This window comes from Talpa occidentalis, unplaced genomic scaffold, assembly GCF_014898055.3.
Source record: "Talpa occidentalis isolate TD23 unplaced genomic scaffold, MPIMG_talOcc4v2.1 talOcc4.2, whole genome shotgun sequence".
Taxonomy (NCBI): domain Eukaryota; kingdom Metazoa; phylum Chordata; class Mammalia; order Eulipotyphla; family Talpidae; genus Talpa; species Talpa occidentalis.
The window spans coordinates 20,633,299-20,645,940 of record NW_023602073.1 but is presented as its reverse complement, the minus strand read 5'-3'; the positions used below and the strand labels follow the sequence as shown (position 1 = coordinate 20,645,940).

General features: G+C 36.2%; 1 protein-coding gene across 1 annotated transcript; it reads right to left on the bottom strand.

The window, feature by feature from the left end:
• Positions 1-3,478: 3,478 nt before the first annotated feature.
• Positions 3,479-9,898, bottom strand: LOC119251040 (olfactory receptor 14J1-like). Its single transcript, XM_037518548.1, has 4 exons — positions 8,996-9,898; positions 6,578-6,612; positions 5,909-5,931; positions 3,479-3,483 (listed from the first exon to the last, which is right to left on the bottom strand). Exons 1-4 carry the CDS (start codon positions 9,896-9,898, stop codon positions 3,479-3,481), a joined length of 966 nt encoding a protein of 321 aa, XP_037374445.1.
• Between the last annotated feature and the right edge of the window lie 2,744 nt (positions 9,899-12,642).

Genomic DNA, 12,642 nt, shown 5'->3' with positions numbered 1-12,642 from the left:
GCCCAGGTCCAGACAGCTTCACAAATGAATTCTACCAAACATTCAGCAGTGAATTAGTGTCTATGCTACAAAAAACTTTCAAAAAATTGAAAAAGAAGGAATACTATCAAATACATTCTATGATGCCAACATTACACTAATACCAAAACCAAACAAAGACAGCACAAAAAAGAAAATTACAGGTCAGACTCCCTAATGCACACTCATGCAAAAATCCTCAACAAAGTCCTTGCCAACAGAATCCAACAATGCATCAGGGATAGTACACCACGATGAAGTAGGATTCATCCCAGGGCACAAAGATGGTTCAACATACAAAAATCTATCAGTGTATCCAACACATCAACAGAAAGAAAAATAAAAAACATATGATCATATCAATAGATGCTAAACAATCATTCGACAAAGTCCAACATCCATTTACGATGAAGGCCCTTGAAATTCTCGGGATGGAAGGAACATACCTTAACATGATAAAAGCCATATATGACAAACCCATTGCCAACATTATTCTCAATGGCAAAAAGCTGAAGGTCTTTCCTTTAAGATCAGGAACAACACAAGGATGTCCTCTCTCACCAATGCTCTTCAATATAATACACAGGGCAACAAAACAAGCAAAAGACATACAAGGAATCCAAATTGGGAAAGTAGAAGTAAAACTATCACTATTTGCAGATGAGATGATAATATACAGAGAGAACTCTAAAAGCTCCGCAGAAAAATTACTCAAAATAATCAACCAGTTCAGTAAATTAGCAGGACACAAAATCAACACGCAAAAATCAGTAGCCTTCCTTCCTATACACAAACAATCATTATGAAGAAGAAGAAATCAAGAAAACCATCCCTTGTATAATTGAAACAAAAAAAAAATACTTGGGAATAAACCTAACAAAAGACATGAAGGACATATACAAAGATAATTATAAATCACTGTTAAAAAAATTAAAGAAGACACAAAGAAATGGACAGAAATCCCTTGCTCATGGATTGGAAGAATTAACATTATCAAAATGTCCATCCTACCAAAAGCAATATACAGATTCAATGATATTCCAATAAAAATTTCAATGGCATTCTTCAAGAAATAGAACAAATACTGATGAAATTCATATGGAACCACAAAAAAAAAAACAAAATAGCCAAAGCCCTGTTGATGAAAACAAAGGAGAAAGGAGGTATCACACTTCCAAACTTCAAGCTATACTACAAAGCCATAATAATTAAAACAGTTTGGTATTGGAACAAAAACAGACCCACAGACCAATGGAACCAAGTAGAGTGCCCAGAAATACAACCACACTTATATGAACAAGTAATCTTTGACAAAGGAGCAAAGAATATGCAATGGAACATGGACAGTTTGTTCAATAAATGGTGCTGGGGAAACTGGACCTCCACATGCAAAAAAATGAAACTAGACCACTACCTCTCACCGTGCACAAAAATCAACTCAAAATGGATAAAAGAACTGGACATAAGTCCTGAAACCATAAAATATGTAGAAGAAAGCATAGGTAAAACACTACTAGACATACATCTCAGAAACGTCTTCAAAGACTCATCACCCAAAGCAAGATAGTGAAGGCAAAGATGAACACTTGGGATTACATCAAACTGAAAAGCTTCTGTACAGAAAAGGAGACATTAATCAAAACAGAGAGACACCCCACTGACGGAAAAAATCTTTGCACTCCATTCAACTGATAAGATATACAACTGATAAGATATATGGCTCAACATAATCAAAATAAGCAATCCAGTCAAGAAATGGGCAGAAAAACTTAAAAGACATTTCTCCAAAGAGGAAATGAAAATGGCTAACAGGCATATGAAAAATTGTTCAACATCCCTTATAATCAGGGAAATGCAAATCAAAACTACATTGAGATATATAAAAATAAAATTTATTAATTAAAAAAATAAAAAAATAAAAAAAATAAAAAGTTAAAAAAAAAAAAGAATGTAGAGAGGTTGTATCTCCTTAACAATTGCACTCATATTTCTATGACTTTTGTAGTTTCTTCATTGGCCCTGATGTGTATGAAAAAAAAAAAAAAAAACTACATTGAGATACCCACCTTACACCAGGAAGAATGACACATATAAAAAAACAAGCAACAACAAATATTGGCAAGGATGTGGTGAAAAAGGAACTCTCCTACGTTGCTGGTGGGAGTGCAAACTGGTCCAACCACTATGGAAAGCTGTATGGAGGTTCCTCGGTCTACTAAAAATGGAGCTACCATATGACCTGAAAATTCCACTACTAGGGATCTACCCAAAGGATACAAAAACATTGATTCAAAAGAACACCTGGGGGCCTCCCCTGGTGGCACAGCAGTTGAGCGCTAGGCTGCGAGGCTGCCCACAGCCTCTGCAGCGCCGGTTCATTCCCCAGCCACCAGCGAGGGTCCCACAAAAAACAAAAAACAACAACAAAAAAAAACCCCAAAAACCAAAAAAACCAAGAACAAAAGAACACCTGTACACTATATATATATATATATATATATATATTTATATATAGCAGCATTATTTATATAATAGGTAAAACCTCGAAGCAACCCAAATGCCCAAAAATAGATGACTGGCTCAGGAAGATGTGGTGTATATACACAATGGAATATTATTCAGCAATAAAAAAAGATAAACTCGTGCCATTCGCAGCAATGTGGATGGAGGCAGAAGGAATTATAGAAGCAATGTGGATGGAGGTAGAAGTGAAATAAGCCAGAAAGAAAAAAGAAAAATATCAGATGGTTTCACTTATAACAGGAATATAGGGGAACCAAAAATAGCATCAGTTTAAAAAATAATAACAGTACAAAACACAATAAAGCAAAAACAGACAATTATAAATCAGAGACATACTGCAGGGGAGGAGGAGGAAGAGGGATCAGAGTGGGGGGGAGCACAGGGGACTGTGATGATGGTGCACAGGTACCTTGGGGAAGGAAATTCTATGGGGACTCATCCTGAAGGGATGAGGGGAAGCAAATATTGTTTAAAAATTAAAAAAAAAATGTATTGTAAAAGGTTAATGTAAAATAAAAAAAAATTTAAAAAAATAGCTTATTTTTTGTGTATGTTGTGAAGCAGAAGTTGTGGTTCATTTTCTTCCAAGTAATATGCAGCTGACTCAGTATAATTGAGAAATAAACTCCTCAATGAATTTCAGTGTCATTAACTGAGAAATGTTGTTTGCTAGTGAATTTTATTTTTCTTTGTCAAATTATGTTATAGGCGTGGGAGTCTCTAATCTCTTCAATTGGTGTATGTGTTATGATTATATTATCAAACTGTTAATTACTGTCAATTCACAGTACTTTATTATATCATGGACTCCAAATTTTCTAACTCTATTCTTCCAGATTGCTTACACTTCTCTAGTTTCCTTCTATATTCATACAAACTTTAGAATCAGTTTTCCAATTCCAAAACATACATACTGAAATTTTCATTGGAATTACATTCAATCTAGAGATAAAGAAGAAAAATGGAAAAGATCATGTCTTCCAATCCATGGTCAGGAAACTTTATACGCTTATTTAAGGTTTCAAAAATTCTTATTATTTTATATAATTATTAGTGTAATGACTTTGTACATATTTTTTGTTAATACATCAATCCATTTCTCTATTGGAAATTTCCTGCATTTTAACATTATGTAAGTTTCAGGTGTGCACCATTAAAAATCAACTTGTGTGTGTTCTGCATTAAGTTCACTAAAGCTCTGATTCTGTTCTTCTCTACACGATTGACCCATAGCACCTGACACATTATACCACTAAGAGTGGTCCTCTTCCCCTTTCCTTCTGGTAACCACTAATTACCAAAAGTTTGTTTTTGTGTTATTTAATTCATCTGTTTGTCTGGCTTCTCTATATGCCACATATGAGTGAAATCCTACTGTATTAGTCTTCTTTTTGTGACTTATTTCACTAAGCATAATTCCCGCAGGGCCATCCACACTGTGACAAATGGTGGATTTCATTCTGGGACACCTGAGTGATATCCATTGTGTGATAAACCACATCCTTTTTAGCCAACGGACTGTCTCTGGACACGTTGGTTGCTTCTTACTTAGATTTATTGTCATAATAACTGCAATAAATATGTCAACACATATATCTATTGATTTAACATTTTAGTAATTTTTTTGTATATACCCAGAATAAGGATAACTGGATCTCACGGAATTTCTATTTTATTTATTTTCTTTATTTGTTAATGTAACATTAATTTGCAACACTGTTATAATTTAGGAGAGTAGGCTCACATCCCTCAGATGTATTTCACTACCCACCACCCCATCAAAACACTCATAGCACTTGACCCTGGACCTTGGGCCACCTCCTCATCCCACCCCAACCTTCCTACCACTCTAATAGCCTTAACTCTGTAGTCATATTTGTAGGGTTTATTTGTTTCAACTTTGTCAGTTGCTTTTTCCTCTACATTAAATAAATGAGTGAAAATCTGGTGTTTGTGTTTCTCCTTGACACTCAGCATAATCCCCTCCAGTTACATCCCTGTTATTGCAAATGGCAAGAGTTCATCATTTTTTATAGCTCAGTAGTATTCTATTGTTTATGTATACCACATCATCTTAATATACTGCACTTAGTTATACAGAGGACTGTTGTCTATATTTTTAATTTTTTTGAAAATCATAATGTTTTCTATAATATCTGTGCCATTTTACATTTCCACAATCAGTGTACAAGGGGTGTACTCTTTCCTTATCTCCTTCAACACTTGTTGATTATTTTTGATTGATAGGCATTGAGAGATTTGAGGTTGTAGCTCACTGTGGTTTTGATTTGTTTTTCCTTATTGCTAAGAGATGATGAACAATTTTTCATGTCAGTATTAGCCAACAATATGTTTACTTCTAAGGAGTCACTCTTCACATCTTCTGCCCCTTTATTTTTAGGGTTTTTATAATTATTTTGAGTATTATGAGTAATTTGTACTTTGGATAGTAACCATTTATCAGCTATCTGAGGTGTAAATATTTTCTACAAATTTAGTAGTATATTCTTCAATATGAAGAAGTTTCTAGTTTGATGTAGTCTCTTTGCTTTATTTTTTGCGTGTGTTTTACTTGCTGAGTCCCAAATACATCTCTAAGGAAGACGTCTGGTTTTCGTTTACTGTGCATCTTTGTAAAATACTTTTCCATGTACTTTTAAAAAATTATTTTTTAAATAAAGTAACTTTATCTTGCATCATTGTTAATATTTGTACAATATATGTACTTGATGCTATTCCATGTTGTATTTTAAAAATAGCCTACCTTTAAATGTTAGCCAGTATTTATTTATTTATTTATTTATTTATTTAAGAAATGGGGTACAGGCCAGAATCGCAGGGGGTGAGAAAATCCACCAGAGAGAGCAGGGAGCAGAACAGGCAGCTGTACCAAAACACACTACTGAGGGGAGCAGCAGGAGAGGTCTACCTCACTATGTGGGTTGCTTCCCAGCCAGCCCAGGATCTAACTCATGCCAAAAGGCCCCAGGGTGTTTATAGCACTGCACTCAACCCCTGAGCCACCAGGGAGGCCCTAGCCAGTATTTAGACATATGATCAACTTTTACTCAATGACCTTATTCAATGATTTCCCTAAATTCACCTATATATGACAATCGAACTTTACAGAATCTTTTGATTTCCATTTATACCTCATGACCTGTTGTCAGTAAATGCTTTGCATTGTTCCCTTTTGTTTTGAAGCTTTCATTTTTTTAATGCTGAGTAGGAACTTTAGGTCAGTGTTCAGTAGAAATGGTTAATAAAAAATTGTGTCAAAATGTTTTCTAATCAAAACATTTGAATCATAGTTGCTTATATATAAATAACAACAACAACAGCAACAACAACAATAATAATATAGCACTAATCTTGAATAAGAGCTTAACAAGGGTAAGGAATAGTGCTAAGAACTCTAAAATCATGCCTTACTTATCTTCTGAATAACACATCAAAGTCGATGTTATTAATAACTGCCCATTGATATACATTAATAATCTGAGAGAGAGATAAGCAGTTTTACAAGATCCATATAGCTATTAAAGTCGGGAACTAGGACATTATTTGGGGAAGTTAAGTTCCGCATGTTATGATCCTAATACTGACCTGTGGGGTAAGTAAAATGGAAAAGCATCAGGCTTTTCCGCCCTCCCACTGCGCATGTGCACATGGCCAAATGGCATGGCAAGGGACCTGGTGCGTTGTGTGCGAGGACAGAGGACTGCAGTGGAGTGTGGAGGAGTGCAGGGGAGTGTGGAAGGTTGCAGCAGTTTGTGGAGTGCTGTATGAAAACACCAACACATCTACTAGAACCAGTAATGAACTTACCCTGTATGGGATGGTTGCAGGACATGACCCTAGCTATAACCTAACTGTATTCTTGAATTGTTTTTGTAGGGCATATTGAATTGTATTTGCATTCACAGAATGTGTTTGGGAGTTTTCCTCCCTCTTTGACTTTTTTGAAGAGTTTGAATAGGTTGGTATTAGATATTCTTCATAGGTTTGGTAGAATTCACTGGAGTACCCATCTGCCCAGAGCTTTTGTTCTGGGAGAAACTTTTTATTACACTCTCAATTTCAGCATTTGTGATTGGACTGTTTAAACTCTTTCATCCTGGTTCAATCTTGGGAGGTTGTAAGAGTCTAATAATTTGTCCATTTTTTCTAAATTGTCCAATTTGTTTGCATAGATATTTTTATAGTAGGTTCTTCTATGTATTTCTGCAGTATCTGCTATAATTTAACTTTTATTCATTGCTCGTTCTATTGATTTGGGTTTTCTCTCTTCTTTTTTTATTCTGATTCCAAAATCAAACAATGATAGTACATGATTCTCTTCATTTGTGTGTATTCAATAAACCATTATTACCCTAACCTTACACAATTCTACTCCCACTCACCTTCTAATGCTATTATTGGAAACTATATTACTTTTCCACATGTTCTGAGCCCAACAATACATTGTATACATTTGGATATAAATTCCTTTCTAATGTAGTTAAAAGACAAAACAAGAAAGGTTAATTTGAATTAAATTTGTAAACTAGGGCCTCCCTGGTGGCACAAGAGGTTAGGAAGCAACCTATGAAGCTCTCTGCAGCCACTGCAGCATGAGTTTGATCCCCGGCGCAGCAGACCTCTCCTGACTCGCCCACTGTTCCCCTCAGCAGTGTATTTTAGTAGATCTGCCTGTTCTGCTCCCCACCCTGTCTCTGGTGAATCCTCTCACCTCCCAACACTTCTGGCCTGTACCCAAGTTCTTGTATGCATAAATAAATATTTTTTTTTAATTTAAATAATACAATTAAATTCTTTCCCTTGGATTTATTATGAATTGAAATAGTTTCCTGAGTCACTTTCAACTAGGGGTAGAATTGTGTTGCCTGAAAATATACATTCTGAAGTCTTCACCCATGCCCCCTCAGAGCATCTTGTTTAGGAAAAAAGTCATGGTAGATGTAATGTTGTAGGTGAGATAATGTCATACTGGACCAGGGTGAACCACTATCCAATAGGGCATGTATTCCAGTAAAATACAGAAAAATATGAAAGACCATACTGGGAAACCTTGAGATATTTATATAATAAAGTACTGTGAAATGACAGCAAAGACTTGTATATTATAAGCATGAACACATATGCCAACAGAACAAATTAAAATCTATCATCATTTGAAAAAGCAATAAACTCATGTTGATTAATTCATCCATTGACATTAATTTTGATTACTGCACATTATACTCACATAAGTAATTTTGTCTGTTGTTAATACATCTATTTTTGTTAGCACAGGAGTCTTTTAATAATATTTTATTTCTTCTTTTAACCATCTTAACGTTTAGAAACAATTATCTCTGGGGAACTAATAGATTGCTTATTTAAATATTTCTCCCACGTACGTGGCAATTAGTCCATTGCATCTTAAGAGATAAAGAAAGAACAATGAGATTTTTGCTGAGTAATCTCAGTAAATTACTCATGGAGACCTTCGAGGTTGATAGAGCCTTAGTGGAGCATTGCAAGGACCAAGGGGTGCTGGGAGTCGAGTTGTTCTCATTGGTACACAGATGACATGGGATAGCCCATATCCAGAGAACTCAGGAAACAATAAGAAAAGACTCTCATGTTTTCTGTTTCGTATCATCCTGATGGAAATGATCTGATGCCAATGGAGGGATTCTTAACTTTTAAAAATTATATAAATGTTTTCCACACATTGATTTGTGGAGTGAGATTTTAACCTGCATTTGCAGAAGTAATGTTTATAGAGTTATATGTGTGAATATTAATATTACGCAGAACACAAGTTATAGCAACATCCCTATTCTCATCTCTTTAGTTAAATGTAAAGTCTTGGTTGACTACTATATGGTTGTTAAAGCAAATATAAAATATTTTGGTCTCCATTTCCTGGCCCCAACTAAAAGACACAAGGTAGAACAAAGACACAACTGCCTTGGTCCTGGAGAAATTGTGCCCAGTAAAAATGCCATGGATGAAAAGGCAGCATTTTAGAAACTTCTGCCTCTGGACAAATAGGTAACATCAAAGAAAGACAAACTTCAAGATTTAGGGAAGGGCTTAAACTCCCAGATCACTGAGGATGAAGCTCTAAATATGGTAAATTTTAACAACCTTCCCTGTTCTTCTAAATGAGCAGACAACATCATGTAGTTATACACACCTGGTACCTGCCTAGAACTCTGAAATGTTTCCTTGTAAATTATATAAAGTCTTCATTGAGAGGCTCCAAGTTCAAGAACTTTTCCTGAAGTATCTGGAGATACCTAGGACCTTGAGACCTCAGTATATTTCTATATTAAACTCACATAATTTTTTGCCGATATTAATTTATTTCAACCAATAGTCCCCAATATATTTCTAGCTCCCCTCACAACCAATAATTACCAGATATACCTCAACAATAGAGGTGAACTTTCCTTCTTCTGACAACCTTTCTTAGAGCTGCCTTTATAGCTTGATTTCTCAGGCTATAGATCATTGGGTTGACTGTTGGGGGCACAACTGTGTACATAATAGTGAGAAACACATCCAGTGTACTTGGAGAGTCAGAAGGTGGCTTGAAAAATTCAAAGGCACTGGTGGAAACAAACAATATGACCACAGCCAGGTGGGGAAGGCAGGTGGAAAAGGCCCTAGCTCTTCCCTCAGCAGATGGCATCCTCAACACAGTAGAGAATATCTGGATGTAGGATGTTCCAATAAAGACAATGCAAGGAAATGCCATTAGTAACAAGAAGACACTGATCCAAATCTCGCTGATATATTCATTTGAACAAGAGAGTTTCAGGAGTTGTGGGATGTCACAGAAGAACTGATGAATGATATGGGAACCACAGAAGTGGATGGAGAAAGTACCAGCTGTGTGCATGGTTCCAGAAATGACCCCACTGATCCAGACTCCCAGGACTCCATGGACACAAGTGCTTGCATCCATGATGATTTCATAACGCAGTGGAAGGCAGATGGCCACATAGCGATCATAGGACATCACTGTGAGCATGGAGAGCTCAGCAGAACCACAGACAATGAAAGAAAAACACTGCACTATGCATTCCCTTAGGGAAATGTAGCCACTGTGCACGAAAGAGTTGTAAATGGCCCTTGGCACAGTCACAGAAATGTAGCACAGGTCCAGAAAGGAGAGATGTTTCAGGAAGAAATACATGGCTGAGTGAAGACTATTGTCCATGGAAATTGCAGAGATAATGAGGATATTGCCAGTTAATGCCACCATGTATAAGACTAAGAACAGAGAAGCATGGACCAGTTCTAACTCAGGCTTGGCAGAAAATCCTACCAGAAGAAACCCGTTCATAGTGAAATTAGCCATAGTCCTTAATTTTCCAGTGATACTGGGTGCAAGAGAAGATGAAACTATTGGAAAGAAAATTGTTATTTAAACCCCTAAGCCATCTTGGACTCAATGAATTAAGGCATGAAGATACCTGAGCAAGTCATTACTTCATCTTAAATCACAAATCATGTTGACCAATTTTAAATCACCTACAGTCAGGTCATGGAAAATTAGGTATGAAAGATTATAAATTTTAATATTGCCTTTTCAATCAGTTTAGGAAAAATGTAAATATATAATAGAACAAATAACATGCATTGTTCAAACATATAGGTGTGTTAATAGGAATATGGAACAATGACTGATTTAATAAAAAGCTCTATATAGTTCAAAGACTCACATTTACAAATGTTTCTTAGCTACCTATTCATTTTCAGTCATCATTCTATCTATTCAGAATGTACTCCAACCACAAGGTTTTATTAGTGGAATTTTATAATAATATTAGTTGGGCCTCCCCGGTGGCGCAGTGGTTGAGCGCTGGGTTGCGAAGCTGCCTGCAGCCTCTGTAGCGCCGGTTCGATCCCTGGCTGCTCCCCGGCCACTGGAGGAAGGTCCCACATGGTGCACAGACCTCTCCTGCTGCCCGCTGCTCCCCTCAGCAGTGTGCTTCAGTCTGCCTGCTCTGCTCCCCGCTCTGGCTCTGGTGAATTCTCTCACCCTCCCGCATTTCTGACTGTACCCAGTGCTTATATAAATAAATAAATAACCCTTTAAAAAATATATTAGTTACTATTAGTAGTGGAGTTTTACATTTGAGAAGAAAAATGCCACAGCTTTATTTTCATAGTTATTTTCTCCATAAATAAAATATGAAATACAATAATTAATACAAGTATCTATGTAATAATTATATATATCTTTGTCATTATCATAAAATAACAGAAATTAATTAACATTGTTGATTTCCCAAAAGAAATTCAAAACAGCAGACTTTCCCCAGGTTATTTGCTTAAGAAAATAGCATAACTAATGCACACAAGAAAATATAATTTACTCTAATTTTTAATTTAATAAAATGTACACTATGTGATATGATTTTACATTCAACATATTGGTCAATAATAAAAAAATTCCCAGCTCTTATGAAGAAAGACATCTAGTGATAACATGTATTTGAAATGGTGTAGCCTAGAGTCCTAAATTGTGTAAAATTCAATAAAGAAATAATAAATAATGTGGTTTATTTCATAAAGTAGACACAGAATAAACTTAAAATATGAAGGTGATATGTTCAAACTTCAATGCATAATTTCTGCAAGCAGAAAATTATTTAGCAGAGATCCCAAATCATTTGCAATGAAACAATAAAGCATGATGTATATATGAGTTCAATGAATTCATTTGATAATTGCAGTGAAGAAAACTATGTTCATTGAAAAGTAGTGCAGTTGCAAAAGCTATTGAGAAGTCTACGAAGGTGGACTTGAAAATTTTCATTTTGAAGTATTTTTTCTGAGATGGGACCTGACCACTTTTTGGATGACATAGGAGGAAGGAAGATATTATATAAACTTCATGTTCTCAGGATCTGTAAATGCATAGAAGCATAGAATAAAGCATATAAGTAATAGAAACACATAATAGAGTAATTATTTCTTAGTGATGAGTGAATGTGTTTATTGCTCATTTATAGCAATTAAATCAACCTGACCTGAGACACTTACGGAAATGATCCTCCTTTTTAGTTTATCAGCCTGAAATCCACGATGCACCTGCAGTGATTTGCTGAGAAGCTGGGGGTGATGGATGCTTCAAGCTTCTGCAGTGAACTATGTAAATTAACTGGGAAATTATTCAAGTCTGAGATGGATGGAGAGGACTTGGCATAGATGAGACAGTCCCCTTGCACACACAAGTAAACATTTAAAAATTGGGACAATGTGGGCTTCCCCTGGTGGTGCAGCAGTTCAGCGCTGGGATGCAAAGCTGCCCGCAGCCTCTGCAATGCCGGTTCGATTCCCAGCCACCGGCGAGGGTCCCATATGGCATGACAGACCTCCCCTGCTGTGCCCGCTGCTCCCCTCAGCAGTGTATTTCATCAGTCAGCCTGTTCTGTTCTCCACTCTGGCTCTGGTGAATTCTCTCACCCTCCTGCACTTCTGACTGTACCCAGTTCTTGTATAAATAAATAAATAAACAAACAAATAAATAAATCTTTTTTTAAAACTTTGGGACAATATGTGTGCGTGCATGTGGGTATGTGTATGTCTAGGTGTGGTCCACTGGAGTATTAAAATACCTTTAAATTAACCCTGGTAATTTTATATCTAAGCAACAATGAAGAGAGACACCTGAGGTTTCTAGAGATTATCAAGGTACTTATAATCTAGAGATTATCTACTTATCAAGGTAGACAAGGTATATTGAACCTCCAGAAACTTCCATTTCTAAGTGGGAGAATATTGCTTATTTTTTGTTTAGAAAAACAAAAAAAGTCTCCATTCCACATGCATGGAAGTTTATTTAATTTTACCCAAAACTATTTTGATTCACCCAAAAGTAAACGTAAATTTTGGGTTCTCCCTGGTGGCTCAGGCGGTTGAGCATCACACTGTGAAGCTGTCCACAGCCTCTGCAGCATGGGTTTGATCCCTGCCGGCTGGCGAGAATCCCACATGGCATGGTAGACCTCTCCTGTCTTGTCTGTTTCTCCCCTCAGCAGTGTATTTTGTCAGTCTGCCTGTTCTGTTCCCTGCTCTGTCTCTGGTGAATTCTCT

Bases quoted from the DNA above. Each gene is read 5' to 3' on its own strand.
- LOC119251040 (XM_037518548.1), bottom strand. From the start codon at position 9,898: ATGGCTAATTTCACTATGAACGGGTTTCTTCTGGTAGGATTTTCTGCC. The intron at 6,613-8,995 runs GTCAGAAGAAGG...TGAAATTGAGAG, and splicing joins AGGCAGCTCTAAGAAAGGTT to TGTAATAAAAAGTTTCTCCC. The intron at 5,932-6,577 runs GGCAGATGGGTA...ATTCCTTACCCT, and splicing joins CTCCCAGAACAAAAGCTCTG to TGTTAAGCTCTTATTCAAGA.